This window comes from Pteropus medius, unplaced genomic scaffold (assembly GCF_902729225.1).
Source record: "Pteropus medius unplaced genomic scaffold, Ma_sr-lr_union100, whole genome shotgun sequence".
Lineage (NCBI taxonomy): Eukaryota > Metazoa > Chordata > Mammalia > Chiroptera > Pteropodidae > Pteropus > Pteropus medius.
The window spans coordinates 48,026-60,425 of NW_024343151.1; the positions used below are offsets into that span (position 1 = coordinate 48,026).

Here is a 12,400-nt window from a genome sequence, read left to right on the forward strand (position 1 = left end):
TCTTTCTGAAAGATGCCTGCATCTTTCCGAAGCTATCTCCCTGCTGACACTTTCCTTCCTAGTGTACATGCCCTACTCAAGTGACATTCTCCTCCGCATTTTTTCCCTCCAAGTGAAGTCCTGTCCTTTCCAAAGGGAGTATGTGTTGTGTATTCCTGAGATCGTAAGTGATTTATAACAGGGTATCAGTTTCTCATAAACCTTTTTTAATACTCTGATTGAGCCTGGGTAAGGGTGGGGAGCTTCTGAGTAACTGACAAAAAATAAAAATTTTACTGCCATCTATCAATGTTAAATTTTTCTCTTTTGGTCCTAGATCCATCTGTGCATGTGCTTCTTGTTTTTGTATTTATCTATTGATCGACCGATTGATTGATAGGTGATTTTTATTTAATCTGAGTAAACCATGCATTGGAATTCAGAATTGACAAAATGACATGACTTATTCAGTCCTATAGAGCTTTAAAATTGAAATGTTTCCTCCACATTTCTGTGGCATTTGGAGACTTTTCTTATTACTTGTAGTATATTATTACTACTAATAATCTTCTAATAAGCTCATATATATATATATATATATATATATATATATATACTTTATTCATTTAAACAATAGCACTTTATCATTTAAACAGTAGAAGTGCAATGAATTTGATTGACTATAAATGCATCTATTAGATTTTGCAAGAGTTATAATGTGGTTTCACGTTATCATACTTTACAATTTTTACGAATTGTTGCAATATAAAATGGTTTATTTTGCCAGGATGAGGGCATTGGTTCTAAGAGAAGTTAGTACCAACTCAGTGTCAGAGCTAAGATGTAAGTATGTTTCATGTAATTTTCTATTTACTCTCAAAACATAGTGTTATATTCTTAAGGCATTATTTAAAACCAGACAAATAACTTAATTCATTTTATAAATATCAACACATAGTACATTACTCCAGAACCATTTACTTTTTTGTTATTGAGTAATCATCACGTTCCTATTTTGAACTGGAAGATAAGTGAGCCATACTCCCTTTTGGGCGCTTCCTATGAGTTTTATTAATGTTGAGTAAGTGGATACAGGCAACCTAAACAAATCACATTCATAATGTGCCTAAACATGCAATTGCTGTTCTATAGGTAAGATAAATTTTCAGATCATTTTTGGAATATTTTAGGAGGCAAGACCTAAAATATCAAGGTCAAATATATTATGAAATCTTCAGTACTAAACTCTTTAATTATTGACTATTGCATAGGCAAACTCATCACAATGTGATTTATGCAGTCTGCCAAAGAATTGAAAAACAATTCTTCTTAGAATAAGACAAACAAAAAATTTGAAAATATTGGATTTATGTTTGTAAGAGTAATGAGAATGTTCTCAAGGGAGTGTATGTTTGCATTTTTTTTTTTTTTGATGAAAGAAGGTAGACAAACTCAAAATGAAACAATCAGGAAATTTATCAGTAGAGGGCAAGCAAACATCTGACTCATTTTCATGTAATGAGGGAAATAATCAATAATTCTCTTAAATTTATTTTTTTCTATGTATGTAATTTAGAGCCACTTCAGATTACTATTTATTTCAAAATGTTCCTCCAGCCTTAATGGATTACTAGTAATCCAAATGCATCGAGGTTAATGTTTTGTTTATTTCAGTGGGGGTGGTGAGAGGGGGCGGTGAGAGTGGTCAGTTGCAGAATGAAGCTATGGTATAATAAGAGGCAGTAAAAAATGGTGACAAGTACATGCACCATGAGGGAGATGCAGTTTTGAATCTTGGCTCTGGTACTTATTAGCTATGAGAGTTGTTTTAAAGGAAAAATAAAGTAATGTGTGTCAAAATCCATTCCCACAGCTTAATAAGTGTCCGCGGTTGGTTTTCCGCTCCTTTGCAAACTTAGTGATTCAATATTGAGCGCAAGATTTTTGCAGTATTCAGCCCTCTATCAAGATTATATATGTATATATATTTTAAAATTTATTTTTATTATTAGTTTCAAGTATATAGTAAATTGATTTGACATCTATATAGTTTATAAAGTGATGCCCCCTATTGCTTTTTCTCTTCTCTGGCCAGTTATATTTTTGAAAGTGAGTTTATATTAATTAGAAAAGTTGATTCTATGTTTTAAATTCTTCAAAAATCACAATAATATTCTCTTTATAACTTTGGGTCTTTTCTGTATGGACTAATATCGATACAGTCATGCTCATCTGACAGAAATAACAATTTTAAGAGAAATGAAAAAGTGTTTAACATTGTAATTTTTCATTATTTTATTTACCCAAGGCAAAATAAGCCCACTGCAATGTGGAAAATGGTGTGTGGTGATCTGTGTTTATGTTTTTGCATTTTTGCTTTTCTGTTGTTATAAACAAATTATACAACTCACAAAGCTTTGTTTTCTAATCCAGACACATAAAGATTTAATTTGATAGCAAAATGTTTAAGTGTATTATCTTACTCACAAAGTCAATATAATATTTGTAAATGAAAGATAAAATATCTAGTTTAAGGCTCTGGTCAACAATGTTTTTCAGTGATAGTTATAACATTAGTGTTGTGGCACAATATTTGCTAATTTTTAAAAATAAATATGTGCAATGACAAAAGTTCAACTATATGGGTACCTTAAATTTATAACAAAATTGACATAATTAAAAAAAATCTTTATTATTGTACATATTTAATTGATCTGTCCACCTGCTCATACTTGGGTCTTCTTTGTCATTTAAATTTCTGCTTTTTGAAAGAGGAGTAAATTTTAGAGGAAAAGCCTAACATCACACATGACTTCATTCATAGTGCTAGGTGAGGAGCACCCAGATTCGAAATATTGTGTAACTTTCCTCATACCAGGTATATCATTGAACTGACAGTAAGAATTGTATTGGGGTTTAGCTTTTACTTGTGACTCCTAATTGTATTAAAACATAGATTGATTTTATCGCATTTATTAAAGTTTACTTTTATTTTCATCATTTCCCTTTGGACCTCATCTACATAAATTCTTTAACCTGTATCTCCCTTTGATTAATACAGTTTGTCATCCTTCCCTAAGGCATTTTTTTAAGTAAAATAAATTTTTTTTGGACATTTTCCAATCAATTTAAGATTTTTTAAAAGACTGAATGATATATTTAAAAACATTTTATTGCGTTAGAGCAGCTTAAAATGCTCATTTAATTAGAATAAATGATTCAATTGCCCTAAGTCATTTTGTTGTAACCTTCATTCCTAATACATAGGATTCAATTTTTTCTCTGATGTCTCATATGAATAGTTCTTGTTTTCTCTGCCTTGAATTATTCCAATAACTCTATGAAAATGTTTTCTCTTGATACAATTCTTCTAAGTAATCCTGAGTTTGTCTTTCCCAGAAGATTGTTACTAATTGTTTTCTTCTCCTTCCATCACTATTCTATCCCAAAAGGCTCTCTCTCTAACTGATGGGATCATGTTGATATATTGAAACTGGAGCTTGACTTGCATCGTGAATTTAAATAATGTACAGAATATTGTTTACAGCAGATTCTGTGCTGTTAAGACTGACTCAGATTTTTTATGGATGGATATATAAAACATTAAATAAATAACTTGAATTAAATATATTCTCAAACCAGTGTTGTAGGATGGACTAATCATGGAAATTTAAATTCAAGTTCAGGTAATACTTTAATTCCTAATTTGATTAACCATGGGAATACCTAGGGAAGATTTTTTTTCTATAACTACTAACTGATTTTTTGGAGTTTTTTCTTTACTCTTAAAAATTGAATTTTATATCTAGGTGCAATGATTATTTTTTTGCTGCTGTTGTTATACTTTTAATTATTGATCTTAATAAAGTTATTTAATTGTAACTTTTAAATAACAGTTAACTAGTTATTACTTCACTGAATCCAAAATTGACAATATAAAACCAAGTTTAACTGTGCAAGAAAAATATTTCTTATTTTTTTAAATCATTTTCTCATTTTCAACACAGAATTTTAGGTAGAAAAACATAGATTATCAAGAATTTAGATTTCCAAAAACAGAGCAAATGACTAAATATTTACCAAAAAAAGACAATATAATGATAAATATTTAAAAAACAAATAAAACAAAACATATTATAAAATTTTATATTCGATTATGATCTAGGTTCTTCAAAAATTTTTGAGAACTTTTCAGAATACCTAAATGGAGTTGGAAAATTTGAGAGAGATTAATTCATAAACTATTATAATTCATTAGGTGTTTAGTCTGTCAAACAAACTTAATTCCACACATTCACATTTAAAGTTAGAGATGCCAAACAATTTTGTGATTATTCCCGAGGAATTTGCAAGCTTAGTAGCATAAAAAGTAGGGTGTGTATTGCCTAGAATAATATGTATTCACCAGAAAGTTCGATTTCTTTTTTTTCCTTTTGTATTACATTCTTATATTTTACTCTCAATTAACTTTCCCTATTTTTCTGCTTTGATAGTTAATTTTTGTGTTTAATAGCTACATTATGGTGCCTAGTTCTTTGATCAAAGCTCTGTCTAGATGTTGCTGTGAAGATTTTTTTAAAGAGTTAACATTTAATCAATACATTTGATTAGAGCCAATTACCCGCCAGAATGTGGGTGGGCCTCGTCCAATCATATGAGGTCCCTGGTAGCACAAAGACACTGAGTTCTGTGTGTGTGTGTGTGTGTGTGTGTGTGTGTGAGTGTGTGTGTGTGTGTGTGTATCATTTCAGATATTGCTTTTAGATTTCTTCGATGGATATAGAGCAATGCTCACTTTAGGGTTAATTATTCTCTACTGGGGTAGACTTTCTTGAGTACTCAACAGAAAGCTCCATTTCTATTCTCTGTGCAACAAATTGGCACAATTCCTCCTCTGTTTGAGTTCTGGGCACTGCTGTCTTTAATCTTTTCAGTTGAATTTTTATTTCTTTAGCCTGAAGTGTTTGTTTACCAGTTGCCTGTGCTGACCAGTAGTTCTGTGGAGCAACAGAGAAAGATTCCTTGCAGAGATCCACTTTCCTTTCTCTACGAAGCTCCTTATCTTTGGTACACTGTCTTGCAACTCTAGCTACTTTAATCTCACTGGACTCTCAACTCTAGGACTCTTCAACAGAATTCTTCTAGGTTTCACTTAAGTTTGCCCATATGGCAGTGCAGCCTAGAATCTCTCTTAGACCAGAAAGATGGGCAATGATAAGATTCACCTATATTGTTCTTCATCTCTCAGGAAACTGTCTGTCATTGCCTGATGTCAATGTTTTGAAAACTGTTGTTTCTTATATCTTTCTTTATGTTTTGTTGTATTTTTCTTATTTTAATGGGAGGTTAAGTTCAATCCCTATAACACTATAAAATTTGGAAGCAGAATGAGTTTTTGGCATGCCTTCAGGTGAGCTCTGGACTCGATTTTCTATTCTTTTATGATAAATAATCTTCTTTTAAAGTCTCCAAAAAACCACATAAATATGAAGAAATACTATAGATTCTTCTTACAAACATGCCAAGATTCTAATCATTTCTTAATCTCTAACTTTCTATGCTGGTTTAAGTCCCTGTTCTCTCCCAAATTATCACAACCAAACTCCTTCAGGATTTCCCATTTCCAAGTCTTGGTATTCTACAGTCTATTGTTTACACAGCCGTCAGAGCTATCATTTAACAAAAGATAAATTAAATCACTCCTTTGCTCTAAATCCTCAGTGGCTCATTCATCAATCAGAAGAAAGGGCAAGTTTTACAAGGGTCTATATGGTCCTACTGAGTCAAAATCTGTTAGAACTCTGACTTTATCTCCTCCACTTCCTAATCACATTTTATGCTCCAACTGCCCTTGACTTGACTCTTATGTTCCTTAACATAGCATTAGTATCGTCACTTAAGAACTTTTTCATTGACAGTTCTCTCTGTGTGGACCAGCAAAACCTAGATCTATTCCTCTACATGTCCGTAGAGTCTGCTCACTATCCTCCTCAAGTGTACTTTTAAATGTCATCCTCACAGAGGTCTCAATGACAACCTTAGCTAAAATTTGAACTCTGTTCTGATTACTTGCTTTATTTCATTTTCATATTGCTCAATACCATCTATTATATTATATAGCCCACTTCTCATTCTGCCTGTATTTTGTGTTTTCCCTAAGCTCCGTAAAGCGAGTGATTTTTGTTGTTAAACTTAACAATACATGTTTATTTCCTTGAATGTATACACTAATATAAAATCTATCGGGCATCTTTTTTATAGTCCCTTTAACATGTTAGGCACTGCAGATAAAATTATGAATGTAAAATACAGGCTGGCTTTATAAAAATAAATATTTAGTGGCAGCAAATAGACTACATGTGAGAATATGTAAGAATATCATCTGGTCTAAACTTGAGAGTAAATGTTACTATCTAAAGTAGGAACAGAGTGTAGTCATCAGTTAGTGACACATTTTATTTGAAAACGATGAATAATTTTCTTTATTTCTGTGCTTATCATACATTGTATCTTGTCTATCTCATGGAAGTAAAAGCACATGGTTGAACGATCCAGTTATAATACATATTGTCTAATACACAATCAATTGCTAACACAACTTACAGTGAATTTTCAATAGGATGTTTGCACACAAGGTCCAAGTTCTAATCAGGGCATTTTTCACTTCTTTGTTCCTCAAACTGTAGATCATAGGATTCAGCATGGGTATCACCAAAGTGTAAAATAAAGAGGCCATTTTATCAGTATCAAGTGAATTTTTGGACTTGGGCTGCACGTACATAAAGAAGAGGGTACCATAGAATACAACCACCACTGTCAGGTGTGATCCACAAGTGGAGAAGGCCTTGTGCCGGCCCTCTGCAGAGTGCATCCTGAGGATGGCAAGAAGAATCAGTACATAGGACCCAAGGACTATCAGAAGAGACAAAATCAAGTTTAAGGCTGCAAATATGAGAATTATTAATTTAATTTCATGTGTGTCTGAACACAGCAAAGATATCAATGGCAGACTATCACAGTAGAAATGCCTGATGACATTGTACCCCCAAAATGACAAAACAAAAATTTTTATGGTAATCAGCAAAGACAAAAAGACACTGTATAGATAGGATATTGCCACCAGCAAATGACATAATCTTTGTGACATGATGACTGTGTAGAGCAGGGGGTTGCAGATGGCCACATAACGGTCAAAAGCCATTGCTGACAGAAGGACAATTTCACTAGTAATAAACATATTGAAGAAAGTCAGTTGGATAGCACACCAATTATAAGAGATTGTATGTTGATCTACAACCAAGCTTACTAGCATTTTTGGTCCTACAGCAGTCGAATAACCAAGATCAGTAAATGCCAGGTGTGTGAGGAAGAAGTACATGGGTGTTTGCAGCCTGGAGTCTATCTTGGTCAGGATGATCAAGCCCAAGTTGCCCACCACTGAGACTGCGTAGATGACAAGGAACACCCCAAAGAAGGGGGTCTGCAGCTCAGGGTGGTTTGTGATTCCCATGAGAATGAATTCTTTCAGCACTGTTAGGTTTTGCTGTTCCATTTAGACCATTAAGGGAAATTGCTGTTGGAAAAACCATCAGAATAGTCATCAGCTTTCAGAAGATATCATCTGGTAATCTTTTAGTATGCAAACCCATCATGGCTAACTCAAATCCAAGGTTTTTAGATGCAACGATTTAAATTGAGACCCACCTCTATCAGTAAATGTAAGACCAAATTTAGAAACTATTGTAACCTAACATATTCAGAAGCCATTTTATTTTTCATGCCACATACTGCTTATCATTGCAAAGTATATAAAATCCTTTTTAGTTCTGTCAATAGAATATCATTAGAAATATAAAGAAACATAGACACAGACAATAGATCACAGTTTATGAGAGAGAAGGGAAGGAGGGGAGGTAGATAAGGGTATAGAGGATCAAATATATGGTGATGGAAGAAAATTTAACTTTGTATGGTGAACATTTAATACAATATACATATAACGTGTTATTAAATTGTACACTTGAAACCTATATATTTTTATTAACCAGTATCACCTTAATACATTTAATTTAAAAAGAGAAAAGTTTAGCTTACATTTGGAATTCTGCTATTGTTTAGAAAATGTTTCATATTTAAAAGATTTATTTGGTTAAATAGATTTTAAAGAAATTTTATAAGAAATTATAAAACAAAGTAATATAGCCCTTTGTCTCTTGACCTTGCAATGTCATTCTCACTCTCCAAAGAAAATCATTATTAACTCATTTAATAGACTTTAATTTACTTCTCTTCATTATAACTCCCATATCAAAATAATATTCTCATTTCACTATCCATTTGATTTTCTAGATTTAAATTCCACTATGCCTTTATGGATTTTAAATTTTAATTTAAAGGTTGTATTTTCTTTAACTCTATTTCTTTAACTCCTTTTCCCTTCAGATTGTTTTAAAGGCAGGTCCTTCTAATCTTTCATGGAAAAAATCGTCTAAATTTTGTACAGAACCTTTCAGAGTACAAAAATGACAACAACACTGCAAATCATCCTAAGAGGACAGCAAAATCCTGAATCAAAAAAAGATATAATATAAAGCAATATATTCATGATTACCATATTACTTATATAGATATTAATATCCTGAACAGTATGCACATATCACTGATATCGATTCCAAAAACGTATAAAAATACTATGTTCAAGCTTGATTGATCGAGTTTGGCTGAATGTTTGAGTTTTGGAAAATCTATATCATTTACAATATTATTAGATTGAAATAGAAAAAAATATGAACATTTAATAGATGAATAAATAGTACCGTTTAGTGTGCAAAAACAATGAAATTAAGAAGTAAAGGAGAATTTTTAACATGATAGAATATCTTATAAAACTAGACAGAACCTACCCTTATAAGAAGAAGAATTAAAAATTTATGAGAAACATTATAGAAGTCCTAAAGAAGTTGGTAGAAATTCTATGCTCTTATATTGTACTATTCACTATTATAAAAATGTGAATTCTGCTTAAATTAATCTATTTGTTTAATAGTATTACTAGAGTATTTTACATAATTTGACACCGATTTAAATGTATTTTTTAAATTACAAATTATAAAGAATAAGCAACAGTTTTGAAAAGACCTGCATTATCAGATACTAAAACTTACAAAATTAGGTTTGTTGAGACAATGTGGCATAGACACGAAAATGGGCAAACATACTAATGGATCAAAATTCACAACTCAAAAAACTCATGATGACATAGAAGTATGGTGTGTGACATAGGTGGCCTGTTAAGACAGTCAGATAAAAACGGTCTATTCAATACATAGAGCTGGAAAAAGTGATTATCTCTGTAGAAGATGATGAAATTGAATGTTTAGTTTATCCATATAAAAATCAATCCAACACTGGTCAAGAACTTAATGTCGAAAAAAAAAAATGTTTAAACTCTTATAGCCTAAAAACTGGAACTTCTGAATGTCACTAAATAAATGTAAACTTCAAGAAAACCAGAATAGAAATTCAAGATTAATTTGACAGATTAAATCTGCCTCAAAAATTTACTCTTCCTAAAACTCCATTCTGAGTACTAACAAAATATTTACAAAAAAAAGTAAAGATAAACATTCATTAGGAGCAACCAAATAAGGAAAATGACAAAACTTAATATCTTAAGCTACAAAAAATTATACCCAAAGAAAGACAGATCCACATCAGTTTGTATAGTTGGCAAACCTCTTCATCCTGACATCCACCTTATTCTACAAATCCCTGAAGTACTTCTGAAACTCAATTGAGTTGATAGATTTATCTGGCCTGCACCTACCCCGAACTGCTGTCCAAGCACTAGTTGCAAAGAAACAAGAGACTGAGCAACAAGCCTGACCCTTTTGTGGAGGAAGCACAAACTTCAGAGTTGCACCAGGACATAGGAAATGGACCTGAAGCTCAAGAATGTCTTCCTTTGCAAATGCAAACTCCCAGTCTCAACTAAGTTTTCTATAAAGTTATACAAATAACCTTGATTGAGTTAAATGGGATGATCAAAGAGTCTATTGTGTATCATTTTGTCTTTGTCAAAGAGTCTATTGTGTATCATTTTGGCTTTGCCATCAAATTGGTCTTGCAAATATCACTATAGCAGACATATCTTTCTCCCCATTCCTTGTCACTTTGCGCCACCTCTGACTCGGCCTATAGCCACAGTAGACTTTTGCTAGAATGCTGGCAGCTTCCCATATAATTTTTTTAAATGTATTGGGGTGTGACATTGGGTAATAAAATTATATAGGTTTCAAGACCATCTTAAGTGTTTTATCTCTTTTTCTGAAGGCAAACTGTCTTGAGAGCCTGCTCAGTCCATATGCAAGGCAGGCTGAAAGTACCTGAGATTTAATGTGTCAAGGAGCAATGCACCACAGATAAGGACACAGATCAGTGGATGAGCACTCAAGCTTTCCTAACCTTCTAGAAGATCCCTGAAGGACACTTCACAGCACCTCAAGTGATAAAACCTTAGCTACTACAGCAGTAATCCACACTCTATTCATACATCATTGGCTTCTTCCCTTCCCAGTCCTTATTTCCTTATTTCCTCATGTTTGTTTCCTGAAATAATTTACCTAACAAACATAACATACCCAAGTCTTCACCTCAAGGTTTGCTCTTGGGGTATTGTGTAAATTCCAGTCTCTTACAGAGTATTAGTAAAACAAGGTCACAAATATCTATAGCACAAATGAAACTCTGCATGTTAATAAGAGATAGTGAATGTATCACATTGCTGAGTAATTGGAGGTCTTATCAGAAACCTATTAGTAATTGAGGCACAGGTACTCATGGAGCATCTGGAATTTTGTCCCGACCATCAGCATTTTGCTTAGACAACATTGTAGATGGAGCTTTCAAAAAATGTTTATACCTGCCTCAGAAGGTTTATGATTTAGCATCCTCATATAAATATCGAAATCACAACAAATAGAAATTAGGAAGGTTATGAACCTCAAAGAACAAAATAAGTGTGAAAAAACTCTTTACTAAAAAATATAGTCATAAAAAGTTATTATTAATACATGTGTTAAAATTTACTGAGTCTGACATTGGTGATTATACTCATTTCTCAAATTTAAATTGAAGACAGACATCAAAAATTATCACTGCAGCTAGTCTAGTGATCAGATGATCAGTACCATGTACTCACCTGAAAGAAGGTATGGATTTGTATTCCCCAACATGATGAATAACTTGAGTGTATTCTGAAGAATTTATGATTGTTTCTCTCCTTTGAGACTCTCCCTTGAGAGCTTGACTGCAAGTTCTTGCTTATTCCCAAACATTGGAGAACAGGAAATTATGCTCGAGTCTTGGTTAATTATTCATGGTACCTTTGATTTTTCTATTGACAAAGTGTTTTTTACATATAATGCATCTACATTAGTTTGTTATTTGTTTATTTTTTACTACATCACTAAAATATCTGGATGTAAGTATATTTTATGTTGGATATGTGTTTTATTAAGCCATAAATTACTTCACATTCAGCATATTCTACAATGGTTTCTTTAAAAGATTTGTCTGAGGATGAAGATAAAACTCTTTAAAAATGTCCTATAGTATTTTAAAAATCCAGAAGGAATAAAAATTAAGAATATATATGTTACTCATGTTATTTTAACATAAGTGACTAAATTCAGTTAATGATACTCTCACTCCATATCCATAATCATCATCAGTCTTTATATGTTCACTTCAATTTTCCATCTCCACATTAGGGAAGTTGAATATGTCTTTTAAAAAGAAGATAGGCTTATAAAGTAAATATAATGTATGTTTCAATGTGCATATCTATGTTGTTATGTAATTCATTTTGATATCTAATTACTCTCGCTCAAGTAAATGTTTTTGAAGTATATTCATTTTAGTACATATACACCAGTATTTTGCTTACCCATTTAATAAATTGCTCTCTAATCTGGATCTATTCCCATTTAATATACGTTTGTCTCCATAGTAATAAGAATTAACTTACCAATTCTTAAAATCTACATGTATCACCACAGTTAACAACTTAGAGTGTGTCCCTGTTGATTCCTGAATGAATATATTTGTGAAATATCTCCTGGAGTGGGTTGCTGATTTTAGAAAAATGAGCACATTTAATTAATTTATATAAAAATAAATCTATATAACACGTCTTTTATCAATATACATTCTACCATCAATATACAAGTATTTCATATTCTTGACATCTAACTTATAAATATATATTGCTCACACATATAAGGGATTATAATAAATAATTAAATCAGATTTAACTTTATAGAGTGAACATTGTCTTACTTGTCTTACATTATTTTGAACAAAAACCTGTGCTTACCTAGATTTGAAAGAGAAAGTTGCAGTAAGCACAATGTATATCAAG

The 12,400-nt window shown here is 32.0% G+C and overlaps 1 protein-coding gene across 1 annotated transcript; it reads right to left on the reverse strand.

Moving 5' to 3' along the window:
* Positions 1-6,623: 6,623 nt before the first annotated feature.
* Positions 6,624-7,531, reverse strand: LOC120606087 (olfactory receptor 8K3-like). Its single transcript, XM_039867201.1, is given in 2 exon segments — positions 6,624-6,704; positions 6,707-7,531. Coding segments are annotated over 2 exon segments (906 nt in total).
* Between the last annotated feature and the right edge of the window lie 4,869 nt (positions 7,532-12,400).